General features: G+C 36.0%; 2 protein-coding genes across 2 annotated transcripts in view; both read right to left on the bottom strand.

Annotated features, from left to right (window-relative positions):
• Positions 1–1,212: 1,212 nt before the first annotated feature.
• On the bottom strand, positions 1,213–11,772 carry grk1a (G protein-coupled receptor kinase 1 a). The gene is made up of 7 exons (XM_026254959.1): positions 10,977–11,772; positions 9,090–9,217; positions 7,041–7,198; positions 6,863–6,946; positions 3,687–3,811; positions 2,313–2,514; positions 1,213–1,787 (listed from the first exon to the last, which is right to left on the bottom strand). The coding sequence occupies exons 1-7, from the start codon at positions 11,676–11,678 to the stop codon at positions 1,495–1,497; spliced, it is 1,692 nt and encodes a 563-aa protein (XP_026110744.1). The 5' UTR covers positions 11,679–11,772; the 3' UTR covers positions 1,213–1,494.
• A 1,398-nt stretch (positions 11,773–13,170) lies between these two features.
• Positions 13,171–15,860, bottom strand: part of tfdp1b (transcription factor Dp-1, b) — a 39,518-nt gene continuing 36,828 nt past the window's right edge. Inside the window, exon 12 of the mRNA XM_026255027.1 lies at positions 13,171–13,855. Within this exon, the coding sequence (XP_026110812.1) occupies positions 13,732–13,855 (124 nt within the window). The 3' untranslated portion in view covers positions 13,171–13,731. The remainder of the gene's footprint in view (positions 13,856–15,860) is intronic.

Raw genomic sequence — 15,860 nt, forward strand, 5'->3', positions numbered from 1 at the left:
GCTTTAAATGCCTTCTTTATTATTCTCAAAACACACAGAGACCCAGAGTTGTGGTGTATTTATGGCAAAACATTTATTTGAAATCATAATGATGACAACTATCACATTAATAAAAAGGATGATTTGGACCTCAAAAATCAATGCAACCTAAAGACATTTACAGGTTTTTACATGAATAGAAATTGTTTCGAAAAAGTAGAGCTACCTGTATCTTTGCTAGGGCACTTAAATAGCGATTAATGCACAAGCGTCTTTGTGTTTATGGCAACAATGGCAGGACTAGTCAACAGCACCTGACTATTCTCTAACCCCTTACCCGATCGTTGACCACAGACAACATTCACTTGCATTGAGAACCACCTCAGACGGGCTCATAAAACACCGGTGGGTTATCACAATCAATAAAGGCATTAATTAAAGCAATTACAAATAAATCACTAAGACCAGTCAAAGACAAAAACATTGAATTCAGGATGAAAAGGGTGCAAAATAAATTAAAGAAAAATGAGTTATTAATTATTAATTCAGACAGTATGCAGATGTTGAAGCCAAAGTCTTGTTTTTAAACTGGAGTTTACACAAGTAATTGGTTATAAACACAAATATACAGTTATTTGTCCATTTTGACATTCAGATCAGGGACAGATGTGATTATTACTCCAAGATAATAGTATCACCAATTATTGGATTCAATCCTTTTAGTCAACTTGCTTTCTTTTAATCAGGATAGGTTTTGTGTGTCTGGAACTGATTGATCGTAGGCCTCATTGATGTGAGCTTATGCACCTGCAGTTTATGACTGAAAAAAGAAACATTATTTGTGGACAGTATTCAGTTTTTGAGTGAAATAAAAGCATTACTGATGGATAATTTTGTCAATATAACCTAAAAAACTAAGATGAATGAGCTCAGATCAGTGAGGCCTACGATCAACCAGAACTTCAAAAGAAATTCAAAACTTGTGCTGACTGAAAAACAAGCCGACAATACTTTTGTAAAATAAAACAAAAAACAAAACAAAAAGACAATTACAGATTTACAAGCAATTTTGTAGGCTGCCATTTTTGACAAGTGTAACAAGGTCAGGGGAAAATTCTAAAAAATACTTTTTTAGAAGTTGTCATACGCTGTGTGCATAAACTCAAAAAGTTTAATACAATGTGATAACATTATTTGAAAAAAAAAAAAAAAAAAAGCAGAACACAAGGTTTCATTTTACTTACAGATGTTATTACTGAGCTTTATGGATATCAAAAGAATGACTTCAAAGCATTTTGCTTTTTATTATTTCCTCATCAGATATTCTTTGTCATTCAGTTCCGTTTAAAAGCCTAAATCCTAATCATGCTTGAACAGAACTCAGTTTACAGTTCAAGAATGTCAATAAGATCAATAATCACTAACACAAATACTCAACCTTCACCATGAGCTCTATCGAAAAAGCGCAAGCAAATCTATGTTTTTTTTTTTTTTGACAGTTCAGTGTTGGCGTGATTATGAAACGCTACAGGTGGAGGATTTGGGTGGCTGCTCCAGGATGGACTCTCGACGCAGGTCGTTGGGCACAGTGCCGTTTGGACCCCACACGTTCAGCTCACCGTAGATGCCCGTCTCGAGCATCTCCTCCTGCCAGGGTATAGAGACGTTACCTGACGCAAACTCATCAAAGAACTTCTTGTCATCGTCCTCCAGGCAGACCCCCTTCACAGTGGAGAAAGCGCCCACGTCATCCAGATTCTTGGCATAGACGGTCTTGGAATCCGGTACGAAAGGAGGCGGCAGAATCCCTGTAGGACACCAGAGTGGTGTTAGTGCACTTAGAAGACAAACAAGGCTGCATTTATTTGATCCAAAATAAAGTAAAAACAGCAATATATTGAAATATTATTCAAATTTAAAATAGATATTTTCTATGTGAATATATTTTTAAATATAATGTACTCCTGTGATTAAAGCTGAATTTACAGCATAATTACTCAATTTTTTTTTTTTTTTTTTATGTTTGGGGAATATAAGAAGCTATTACCTTTATCATCAAGGATGCATTACATTCATTTAAAGTGACAGTAAAGACTTTTATAATTTTACAAAAGATTTCTATTTCAAAACAAATTTCTTTTTTTTTTTTTGCGAATCCTGAAAAATAAAATGCATGAAAAATCAGCTTTGATTCACAGGAATAAAATTACATTTTACAATATATTCACACAGAAAACAATTATTTTACATTTTAATAATACAGTATTTCAATTGTAATAATAATATTTCACAATATTACGGTCAAATAAATGCAACTATCATCAGCGTTACACCTGCGTCCAGTTTCCTCCAGTTGATTTCGCTGAAGAACGGATGTGCGCGTAGCTCATCACACGTGCCGTTCTTGAAGCCCAGTCTCTTGTCAACTTCTTTTGCCAGAACACCCTCACAGATGGACTTGGCATTCTCACTGAAATTTTCTGGGTACGTCACTGGGTCGTTCAGGATTCGTTTTTTAACCTCTTTATTCTCCACCTGAAAAACACAATGTTTGTTACACAAAGAATCAAAATTCTAGAGTCAAGGATAACAGCAGCACATTTACTAGTGTTTCTGTACGGACAACACAACTGTCAGAAAGGTAAAGTTGATTAATTCTGTAATTATTTACTGACCACGAATTGTTCCAAACCTGTATGGGGTTTCTTTTTTCTGCTAAACACAAAATATGTTTTGAAGAGTAACCAAGCAGTTGATGATGATCGTATTTTTTTTAACTTCTTATTGCATTTTCCTATACTATGGAAGTCAATGGGGACCAACAACTGTTTGATTACACATATTCTTCAGAATATCTTCTTTTGTGTTCAACAGAAGAAAGAAACTCGTATGAGTTAAGAACAACATGAGGGTGTGAAAATGATGCAACAATTTTCATTTTTGGGTGAACAATCCCCTTTAAACCTTTAACCCTAACCTGACACATTCAGCCAGTAGGTGTTGCTGTCATTAAACGATTAAAAACAGCCTGTTGGGGCAAAGTTTAAGTTTAAAGTTCGGCAGACACTTTTATTCAAAGCAACATTCCTTGCATTGACACTTTAAAGCCAAAGCATATTTTATCAGTATGTGCATTTAATGAGAGTCTTAAGTGTAAATTTTGAATTGAATGATTACTTAAGTGTAATAATGCAAGCACAAACAATACAACCAGCATGAAACATCCTCACCAGATGTCCTGCTGTTCCAGTTCATTCACATTTACAAGGTTTAACAAAACTGCTTTAGTACATTTTAGCCAGCATAATCTGACCATCTCACCAATGATTCAAGCTCTAGGAAAAAAAGTTTTCAACAAAATTCCAAATGTGGGAAAATCTAAATCTAAAAGTGTAGTTTCTTGGTCATTTGGTTCAAAAGTTAACACACACACACAACTTTTCTATTAAGAAGCACTAAAACTTTGGTTTGTTCAGAAAATATAATTTGCTCAAATTTAAATAAATTAATATTACTCTACTACATCACATCAGGTTCACTACGTAACATCAAGTGTATAGTGTATGTTAGTGGGATTAGTTTGTATCTGAAGAGCATGACATTGAGTTCTCAAGTTAAAATTTGTTCTCTTTGGATAAAAAGCATCTGTTGAAAACATAAATGTGAAACTAATGAAGATCCTCTGAAGAATGAATGCTGAATATCACCTTCTCTCCTCGAGTCCTGAAGGGTCCTTTGGCTGCAATGAACTCGTACAGCGTGACCCCGAGAGTGAAGTAATCTACAGAGTAATCATATTCTTCACCCTTCAGCAGCTCTGGGGCCATGAACCCTGAAAACAACACACAAACACTAGTGAGGGGAGTTGAACGTCTTTATGAATAAACCTTAAAGCATCAGCACTCATGACCCAGTGTCATCCTGCTTTTGTTTAACATTATGGTGTTTATATGAACATACAGGTGCATCTCAATAAATTAGAATGTTATGAAAAAGTTCATTTATTTCAGTAATTCAACTTAAATTGCAAAACTTGTGTATTAAATTCAATGCACACAGACTGAAGTAGTTTAAGGTCGTTGGTTCTTTTAATTGTGATGATTTACCAGGGCTACCAAGGCTACACAATCATGTGGAAGACTGCTGATCTGACAGTTGTCCAGAAGACAATAATTGACACCCTTCACAAGGAGGGTAAGCCACAAACATTCATTGCCAAAGAAGCTTACTGTTCACCAGGGGCGTAGCCATCTTTTCAGAAGTGAGGGGGACAGAAATTACACACACACAGACACATAAAACATTACGATATAACATTTCTGTAATCTATATAGCCTACCAGTCAACAGTTTTTTAACAGTAAGATGTTTTGAAAAAAATCTCTTCTGCTCACCAAGCCCACACTTATTTGATCCAAAGTACAGCAAAAATATTGAATTATTTATTCTATTTCAAATAATTGTTTTCTATTTGAATTTTAATGGTAATTTATTTCTCTGATCAAAGGTGTATTTTCAGCATCATTCCTCCAGTCTTCAGTGTCACATTAATCAGAAATCATTATAATATGATGATTTGCTGATTATCAATATTTAAAACAGAGGAGTAAAAAACAAATCTGCATTCTTTGATAACTATAAGGATCCACAGATCAGCATTTATGTGATTTTAAAAAAAATATATATATATAGAAATTAATACTTTTATTTAGCAAGGATTCTTTAAATTGATCAAAATTGATGATAAAGACATCATTTTACAATGATTTCTACAATGATTACAGAGATTTATATTTCAGATAAATGTTGCTCTTTTGAACTTTTTATTCATCATAGAAACCTGAACAAAATCTACTCTGTTGTTTTCAACATTATCTTAATACAAGTTTTTTTTTTCCTTTTTTTTTCTTTTTTTTTTTTAGCAGCAAATCAGTAGGCTATATCAGAATTATTTCTGAAGGATTGTGTGACTTGAGTAATGATGAAAAAAATCAGCTTTGAAATCTCAATAAATTACATTTTTAAATATATTAAAATAGAAAACAGCTATTTTAAATAGGCTAGTACAAATATTTCAAAATTTCACTGATTTGCAGTACGTGGATAAAATAAATGCAGGCTTGGTGAACAGAAGAGACTTCTTTAAAAAAAAACATTAACAAGCTTACTGTTCAAAAACTTCTGACTGGTAGCGGATACTATAGGCAGCTTTAATTTTTCTCTAATCTCTAGCTTTTAATTGGCTTAGAAATATATAACTGCTGGACAATAACAAATTATGATTTGTTTATATACTACAAACACTTTTTATCACATAATAAGGCAGAATAGTTTATATACTGTATTAAATGTCAGTTAGCACTACATTGTTCATATATTTTATTTATCACCTGCTGGAGATTTTTTTGGACTTTAAAAAAACAAAACCGAAAACAATTGTTTTCATACAGCGATAGGTGGACTCTTTCTGCGCGAGAGCGCCCTCCGGCTTCGAGTATAAATGAAACACGCACATACCCTGCAGGTGTGTTTAGCGCTCTGTGATGTTCATTTCGCCTTCTGGGTCAGAAAAAAAAACATCAGGTCATTTGCAGACTATCCTGTTTCTTTGAGTTTAAATCTATATTTATTCACATTTGAAAACCTCTATACGAACACACTTGCCCGAAAAAGTGCGGGGGGGCGAATTTCCGTGATGATAAAAGTGGGGGGGACATGTCCCCCACGTCCCCCGCGTATTCTATGCCCCTGCTGTTCACTGAGTGCTGTATCCAAGCATGTTAAAAAAGTTGAGTGGAAAGAAAAAGTGTGGAAGAAAAAGCTGTACAACCAACCAAGAGAAAAGCACTCTTTATGAGGATTGTCAAGCAAAATCAATTCAAGAATTCAAGTCAAGGCATCAAGAGCCACCACACACAGAAGTGTCAAAGAATTTGCTAAACCACAGAAAACATCAGAGGTGTCTTACTTGGGCTAAGGAGAAGAAAAACTGGACTGTTGCCCAGTGGCCCAAAGTCCTCTTTTCAGATGAAAGCAAGTTTTGTATTTCATTTGGAAACCAATGTCCCAGAGTCTGGAGGAAGGGTGGAGAAGCTCATAGCCCAAGTTGCTTGAAGTCCAACGTTAAGTTTCCACAGTCTGTGATGATTTGGGTTTCAATGTCATCTGCCGGTGTTGGTCCATTGTGTTTTTTGAAAACCAAAGTCACTGCACCCGTTTACCAAGAAATCTTGGAGCATTTCATGCTTCCTTCTGCTGACCAGCTTTTTGAAGATGCTGACTTCATTTTCCAGCAGGATTTGGCACCTGCCCACACTGCCAAAAGCACCAAAAGTTGCTTAAATAACCATGGTGTTGGTGTACTTGACTGGCCAGCAAACTCACCAGACCTTAACCCCAAAGAGAATCAATGGGGTATTTTTAAGAGGAAGATAAGAAACAAGAGACCAAAAAAAATGCAGATGAGCTGAAGGCCATACCACCTCAGCAGTACCACAAACTATTCACCTCCATGCCACGCCGAATTGAGGCAGTAATTAAAGTAAAAAGAGCCCCTACCAAGTATTGAGTACGTGTACAGTATATTAGCATTCTTTTCAGAAGGCCAACAATTCACTTCAAATGTTTTTTATTGGTCTTATGAAGTATTCTAATAAGTTGAGATTGTGGGATTTTGTTAAATGTGAGCCAAAATCAACACAATTAAAAGAACCAAATACTTAAATTTCTTCAGTCTGTGTGCATTGAATTAATTTGATTCACGAGTTTCACAATTTGAGTTAAATTACTGAAATAAATCAACTTTTCCACAACATTCTAATTTATTGAGATTCACCTATGTATGAACTACAATCTTTTGTGAAAGTAATGAGGGAGGTTTTCACCTGGAGTTCCAGCGTAGCCTTTGGTTTTAAGCTGGTCATCTGCAAGCTCCACAGCCAAGCCAAGATCAGAGATACGGACGTTACCTGAAAACACCAGCATGATGAGCATGACTGACATGGCTCTTAAGCCCTCAGATTTGTGTGTATGTTGAGGAGTGGTGCATTTTAACATCTTCACCTTCATTATCTAGCAGAACATTTTCTGGTTTCAGGTCTCTGTAGATGATTCTCTTCTGGTGTAGATGCTCTAGGCCTTGAATGATCTGAGCAGCATAGTAACACGCTCTGGTTTCAGAGAACCCTGGGTTATTCTCATCCACATTATAGATGTGGTACCTGTGACAAAGATATCTACTCTTTATTATGTTTACAAACAGCCATTAAAAAATAATTACATCAAAAATAGAATAAAATAAAAAAAAGCAGCAATCACAGGCGAAGCAGAGCAATGGAGAAAGCACAGGTGTGATATAAACCTCACTAAAGGAGGTAGAGCTTTTTCGCATTTGGCTCCCAAACTCTGGAATAGCCTTCCTGATAATGTTCAGGGTTCAGACACACTCTCTCTGTTTAAATCTAGATTAAAAACACATCTCTTTGGCCAAGCATTCAAATAATGCATCTCATAATTTTGGACTGCAGTTATATCTGAACAAATGCGCATTATTATTCTTTAGCTTTGGTTAAACTAATTAATTTTAGTTGGTTGGAACCACAGCTACGCTAATTATGTCTCTATTTGTTTCTCTGTTTTGCCACAGGATTTACTCAAGGTTGGATCCAGAACACCTGATAAGAATTGATGCTGACCCCTCAGAGGACCTCAGATTATGTTAACCCTGAAATAACATACAGAACTACAACATTTTTGCTATAAGTGTGATTGCATCATATAATAATAGCTGTTAATAGAGTTCACCATCTGTTTGATTACGTCTTTGATTTTTCGGTACATTTCTGCCATATGCACATAAACTGACCACTGATAAGCTACTACTAAATATTGTAGAAACTTAATTTTCGGTAAAGTTGCTTTGCAATGATTTGTATAGTAAAAAGCACTATACAAATAAACTAGATTAAAATTGAATTGAATATAAGCAATTGCCCAGTGACTTGTAGCACAAAGCTGGTTTCAGTTTTTACCCAGGTTAAGTTCAAGTTTAGTTTGAGCAAACTCTGTGTTTTCGGGCTCAAGAAGGTGAGTTGGTTTTGAGAGGGTTTCGTCATCATGGTAACTTAAGCTACATTGCTGCCGAGCAGGTTTTATTCTGAGTAAGAGATCGCAAACCAAAGCTGGGCCAATCAGCTCTGAACAAAGTAACATATATCTGACGCAATAAAGCCACCCCTCTTTATCTCTCACTACAAATGAAAGTTTAAAGTGATACAATTTTAAAGACAAATCTTTTGCTACTAATTATTATATTTATATTTTATAGATTATAATTATGTATAATTCATATAAAATAGTTAACAATTAATATTAACTTAGCATTTAAATGAATAGCCTATAACAATATACATGTAAATACAAGTTTTAGTATGTAAAGCTTTTTAAACTGAAGTTTTTTTTTTGAGCTCCATGTAATATTAATTATTTAATACAGTTGATTCACTTGCATTGATAAAGTCAGTATCTGCCTTCTCAAACTCTCACTGCAGCAGTGTTAATTCCTGCCTTGTAAATGTGTTTCAATTCATGATATTTTTTCATCATATCTTCATCTTCATCATATCTTCATCTTCAACAGACAAGTGAATTGCACTGACTCTCACGAGTCAATCAAACTGATGTTTCCATATTCCATGTGATTGGCTGCACATGCCTCACAAACTCTGGATCAAACTTGAGTTGACAGAGAACAATTATATCGAGTGTTTTGCAACAGCTGATCCCGATCTAAACCGGGTTGGGTTTGTCAGGTTGTCAGCTCAAACTTATTCTGAAACTCAGAGTTTGTTCATCTCGCTTCAAGATACAGGCCATGAATGAATTCATTGGGTTCAAAACACATGCTTTCAAATATCAAATACCTATGTGATTAATTTGAACAAAAAAGGTTCTAAAGACTATCTGAACCAAATTTGGTGAAGATCAGACCAACTTTGTGGGAAATGCAGCTCAAATGGTCTTGATCTAATTCAATCACTACAGGGCAAAGTTGTCCAGGAAAACGTCATTCTAAAGAACTGTCATGATTCATAGTGTGTGTGCGTGACTGACCTGAGGTCTCCTCCATTCATGATGGTCATCACCAGACACAGTTCTGTTTTGGTCTGGAAGGCGTAAGCCAGAGACACAATGAATCTACTGTGAACTCGAGCCAGGATCCGTTTCTCCACCATGGCACCCTGTGAGAACAGAACATTAGTGTGAAGGATGATCTTCAGTTTTTTTTTTTTTTTCTGTCAAATTGTTGTTAATATAATATAATATAAAGGAGAATTTATTTAAAAAAAATTATGCATTTGAATAATTTAACATTTGGACTCAACAGTGCATAATAGCATATTTTTACAGATTAATGCATACTGTACATTCAAAAGGACCAAAAATAAATAAATAAACATAAAAAACATTTTAACAGCCTCAGTATACTAACATGATCGTTCTGCAGATGCCATTTTTATATAACATAATTTGCACGTGAACCAGTGCACTAGTTTTACTTTACGCATTATGTACTACGCAGGATGCATTTCACCGTTTGTGTTTCTCAACCAATGACTAACAGAAGGAACACACCATTAATGATGCTTAAGTGAATGTTTACAAACAGCACAGCACTTTGTCTGTAAACATTGTTTTCAAACTTTTAAGTATAAATGAGGTAATTATTAACATGAATCACGATCTAATGATTCATCTGATGGACAGCGTTCTTCATTCACACTTGGACAGTCAGTATCATCTCTAGAGTTGTTCCTGTCCAGGATTTCCTCTACAAATCTGTTCCAAAATTAAATGTGTTGGACTTGCATTTCAGCTGAAGGCCAAACCACTAAAGCTTCAACAGCTCTAATACTGCCTCTGGTTCACAGCACTGTTCACTAATTGTTCACTGATGTTCATGGACACGTCAGAGTCAGACATTTAAACACATGCGAACTGATCCATACTGATGAAGAATGAAGAGGAACATAATGCTTTAATTCATGAACATGATGCCAGAGATTTATGATCACAGGAGGTTTTCAGAATTTATTCCAACAGAAACCGTTACCAGTCCAAAACTGATAAAAGCACAAACTAATTCTGAAAGTTAAGACATTAATTCATTGGGATCTAAAACAGGACTGTTTTGTAGGAGTGAAACTCTAGTAAGTACCCACAGTAAAGCCTTCACCTTCATCATCAATGTCAAGTCTGAGCTGCTTAAATCGCACAAAACCAACATGTCAATCAGGATCCACATCCAGTTATCTAAGTGTTACCATTATCAGTCTAGCAATACTTATCAATTAACCTATCTTATAACACACCATGACTCATAAAACAAATAAAATAAAAATCAGGAAAAGGTGAGATTTGTGCCTAAACATTTTGGTTTTGTTTGGATTTTATTTTTACAAGCGATCGCCCAGGTGAATTGACTAGTCGGAAAACACATGCTTTTGAATATTAAATGATCAATTATCTGTGTAATTTATTGTACCAGAAAGGTCATAGACTATCAGTGCCAAATTTGGTGAAGATCAGAAACTTTGTGGGAAAAGCAGATCAAATGGTTTTGCTCTAAATCAATCACTACAGGCCAAAGACGCTGAAAAAATATTATCAACAGTAGCTATAAACAAGCAATAATAAATAGATCATTCTAAACTATTGCCATGATTCAAAGTGTGGGTGTGACTGACCTCAGGTCATCATTTCATGACCATATTTCACTTTCTAGACATAATATTTATCCATTTCAGGCCCAAAGTACCAGGGGCCAATAGTTTTTTATCCTCACCACACACTAACTTCTTTAACGTTAGACTTCCAATAATTTGAGCAGTGTTTTGTTCATTCTATCAGTAGTAAGTAGTTTGGATGACAATGGCACCTTTTCCAAAAGAAAGACTCTCATAATTCATATCAATGAAAGGCAACGAGCTGCTTTCATACCTCATAGCCTTTCCTCTTCCTCAGCCTCTTCTTGTTGAGCTTCTTGCAGGCGTACAGCTTCCCTGTGGCCTTCATCTGACAAGCGGACACCTCTCCGAACCCACCCTTACCCAGAACACGGAAGTCCAAGAACCAGTCCTCGGCTACCGGCTGCATCTCCAACCACTTCCACTGCAAGAAGCGTTTAAAGTACATGGTCTCTAAATAGAACGTGAAGGGAACCTCTTTGAGGAAGTTAAACACACTGGCCAGGATCTCCACAAACAGGTCATCTGTTGCCTCCTGGTGCCGTTCTTTCACCTTGGTGATGTCATTTTCGGGTAAAAACGGGCAGAAGAGCTTGGCAGAAGGCTCCATGTAACGCTGGAGGATTTTGGCGGCTTTCTGAGCTCGATCCTTATCCTCGGCGGTGTCGTATGCCTCAATGTCCTTCCAGAGGCGACATGGTCCCTTGTACTCATTGGTGATTTCCAGGTACTCTTGAAACAGCCGTTTGCCGATGGGCTGCTCCACACAAATGCTCTTAAATTGCAGATCCAGGGTTTCCCTCAGATCTTCACACACAGTGATGTGGGGAAGCTTGAGTTTGGCGTGGTACTTCTTGTCTCTGTTGGCTGCTGGGTTGGCTGTGCCATCGAAACTGCCACGGGCCGAGATGTACGCCGAGTTGGCCACCACCGTAGTCAGGCCTCCGATGTCCATGGCAAGGTGAAGAAGCTGAATGTGGACTGATGGAAGGAGAACAAGACTGGCAGTTGAAGGATCACAGCGAGAGCACAGACAGATCCACCTGACTCAACATCTTTCATAAGGCTTTATCCTCTAACTCTATAATACCTTCCTCAGGTTAACACCTCTCACTGATAAGAGAACATTGCTCAACAACAGAATGACACTCCAAACAGCTGTCATACATCATATAATTCAGAGTTCAGAATTATTTTAACCAATGATTCAAGCACATTTAGTCATAGAGGTTCTGCAGAACTTAAGTGACCGAAAACAAACAGTATAAACCTTTTGATCATTATTTTCATTCAGACACTCATGTAGACACTCAACTGCAATGATTGATTAACATCACCAGAGTAATTAATCTCTGAAACATAAAAAAATATTGCAGAATTATGACTAACACTACTTTTTGTTTGGCCAGATCAAGAGGATGTTGTGATTGCCTTCCAGCACCTTAAACAAGAAAAGCTGGATGAAGATGATCAACAGTGTTCTGAATGTCTAAAGAGGCTCATATCCTGCTGGTAATTACTGCTATTCGCTGGTCAATATAGTATATAAGATGAACCATGTGCAGGTTAGCCTGGTTTGAGCCAGTAGACCAGCTTGCAGGAGCAGTGTAATCTGTACAACTGCACTATTACATCATAGAGGATGTAAAGAGAGTAAAGGTTCTGGAAATAAAATTTGTTCCTTAAGATGCAGTCACATTTACCACCATTCAGTGAATTTTCATGGGCAAAATCAGTTTCAATAGGAAACCACATTTCTTGGAATTTTGCATAAGGGACACAAGGATTTGTATATGAAGATTTCAAAACAGGTTAAAGTTGGTGACATGAATTCGTCACATTAACCAGCAGAAAAACTGCTTGGTTTGAAGTGACTTCAGTGTGAGCTGTGTTTAATCATACATCACTACACTATTGACAACAGGTAATAGACCTTTTTTGTCTGAGAAATTTCTGTAATGCTGTATGATGATTGGGTTTTATCCACAATGAACGGATTCAATTTAAAAATAGGAAGATGTTTTTCAAAAGAGGAGCAAATTATTACATTCAAATCAAAGATCATGAAGACAAATATTTATCTTCCTTAAGGATTAAACCGACAATAACTGGAAATTCATTTTAAATTGTCACCATGTGATTAAGGTGATCAGAGATGGCAAAAAAGAACATTGACCGTATGAAGGGAAAGTCATCTTGCTCCTGATATTGCTCTTGCTACAGATAAGAGATCAAATTTGGTGTTATTGCACATGTAAACACTATTATGGGATTATACGAATCATATTGTTTGCAATTTACCCCTCATATTTTCTCAATATTTTTTAAATGAGGAGGGTCATACAGGTTTGATATTTTGCTAATTGTACATTCATTAACATCTCTCACAATTTCACTGTGAGCACAATACGCATCACTCAGACACCAAAAACAACCATACAATCATATAAATTATTCTTTCAGTTTAATTTATATACACAAATAAGAAAATTATATTTTCTTTAGTATTTGTTACATTGTACAAAAAAGGCCAGATGTTTTTTTGGGAGTTGTTGATCCATCAGACGGCATCTTTGATTGAAGAGCTGTGGTGATCAGAGCTCATTCTGCCACGACAAATGTTCAAAAAAGCTCCAATATCAAAAATAGCTGCCTATGAGAACAAATCAAAACAAAACAGGGTAGAAAATTCAGTCTCGGCAAACAATGTTAGAAGTCCCTGTGTAACTCTCCCAGTAGGAGTTTCTTCAAAAGTAGCCCTTAAGTTACAGCCGCCAGCAGAAGCAGCAGCACAAAGACGATCAATTGAGCTTATCTGCTCATAAGCTACTGAAGATAATAGACTGAGCTGAAGAATTATGGGGAAGCTTTTGAGGGAATCCTCACAGCAGGATCACCATATGGAGTTTCAACAAGAACTGAGCGTAAGCATATCTGCATAAGATCCCAGCTCCTGGTTCAGGAGCTCAAACTCTGAATCCATCCTGTTCAGCAGCTCTAAACCTGCCCTAATCAACATCATCATAGTCCTCCTCATCATCATCATCCTCTTCATCCTCCATGTAAGATGTGGGTGTATCCACCCTGGAACTGCTGTGGTGGGACCCGTTGGAGCTGGATGCACCGCGGTCACTGGAGACACAGATCAGTGTGTTAAAAAAATCTTGTTTAGAACTAAAATCTTGCTATAATTGGCTAAATCATTAAATGCAGTAATGCACCAAACTTTTTTGTCTACCGAACATTTTCAGTTGAAACAGCCATTTTAATTTACAGCTGAAATAATTTTGAAGAAGTTCTAAAATCATGACTGAAACGGTGACATTTAATTAGTGTTTCTTCTTGATGGTGTGTTTTAACTGCGCAAGTATTTATTTCACACAACGCAGATAAACTACGACAGATAAACATGCCAGCTGTGTGATGCTAGTACTGGATTAACAATATCCATTTGTTTTTAAATCAATTCTGATAAGGATTCTTAAATCTCAAGAACAATCTTTTTTAGTCTGTGCTGTTTTCAGTTGAAGCGTGAACTTCAACAAACATTAAGTCACCTACAATCCAACAATTGCAATGAGCTTTGTTCTTTATTACTTTTAATAAAGTAAGGTTCTAAGGTTCTAAATTGTTAATTTCATAACAAAATTCAAAAAATAAATGTGGTTTTGAGGCTCTTTAATGTGTAGTAACATATCACCGAAGCTTCACGTAAACCGATCAGCTCTTCCTTTTACTACTAGGTACTGCTAGTAGTTGACCGATATATCGGGCAATATTTGTATTTTTCAAATATTGACATCAGCCGATATGTTTTTTGGCAGGACTGGCCGAAGTGTTTGATGCAGGACTTTTATTTTGATGACACTGAGAGCGGCAGCGCCTAAGCACACAGTGCTCACACTCTCTCTTGTTCGCTGTCGTCGTTAACAGTCCAACAGATAGACAGATTCTACAGATAGAAGTCTGTCTAATTATCCGAAAGAATGGTTAAACAAAGGAATTGTTGAATTATTGAAACGATTGCTTTCATATTAATAATATGAAGGCAAAAATTTTTATACTTTCTCATTTGCCGTCAGCATTAAGCAACGCATTTATATAATTTAAACAAATTTTTAATGGCTAATGAACATAAAATTTCACAAATCTTGTAAACTTAGTCGAATCCAGCAGTGAGATCTTGAAGTGTGCATTTTTATCCAGCATGATTGCGTGTGTGATGGTCGGTGTGATTTAAATAATATAAGAGTCATGTAAAAAAAAAATCATGTAATTTTCTCTGTGTGCTGTATGTAAAATGAGGGTTACCCTGGCTTTATTTGCAAAATATGATTCCCAATGCACACAATCTTTCCAGAATACGGAGTGCTCTGTTGGTTACAGTGTTTACTTCCTTTTTAATCATACTATTAATTATTTAATTGTGAAAAATACTTTGTCATTTCAAGTATAAGCATGTTTATTTTACACATTTATTTTTTAATCTATTGTCAAATGATTAAAAATATCTTAGATAAAAAAAATAATTATTGGCTTTATATCGGCCTTCCTGCTTTCCAAGATATCGGCATCGGCTGTCAAAAAAATAATATCGGTCAATAAACAAAAATTAACAGCAGGTGTTAAGGTGTTAAGGCTAAAACATACTTCAGTCTTTACACGCGCACGCAAGAGTCTGTGTACAGTGTGCTTGACGCTAAATTCCTTACCAGAAAGGTATGCGTGCCATACTACTTTTGTAACCGGGCGTACTTTATATGTGCATTTTAACACACAGACATGTGTTCTATGTCAAGCTGATATGTCAATATTGAGGTCAAGTTGAGGCACATTAACGTGCAGAAGTCTATTAGTAAGATTCTATATTTGACTTTGTTTCAGGGATATTTGGAAGAAAGAATTTTGCGTAGCTGTTCTCACACATTATATTTACAACAGTAAACCAAGATTTACCAGGATTAATTAAAACCCTGGGTTACTGTTATTCTTTTGCATTGTCAACAGTCATAACTAGATAAACAAATTCACATTTGGTTTTTAACCATTGAAAATGGCCAGGATTCAGCAATTTGTACATGTAGCTGCACTGAGATCCTCTTATCTCTGAGATCAAACCATATATGGCCTTAAAAAT

Source organism: Carassius auratus, chromosome 1 (genome assembly GCF_003368295.1).
Source record: "Carassius auratus strain Wakin chromosome 1, ASM336829v1, whole genome shotgun sequence".
NCBI classification, from domain to species: Eukaryota; Metazoa; Chordata; class Actinopteri; order Cypriniformes; family Cyprinidae; genus Carassius; species Carassius auratus.

Coding starts and splice junctions, on each gene's coding strand:
- grk1a (XM_026254959.1), bottom strand. CDS start 11,678: ATGGACATCGGAGGCCTGACTACGGTGGTGGCCAACTCGGCGTACATC. Junction 6,947..7,040: donor TGTTCTGCTAGATAATGAAG/GTGAAGATGTTA, acceptor TGGTGTTTTCAG/GTAACGTCCGTATCTCTGAT. Junction 2,515..3,686: donor TCAGGACTCGAGGAGAGAAG/GTGATATTCAGC, acceptor TGTGTTTTTCAG/GTGGAGAATAAAGAGGTTAA.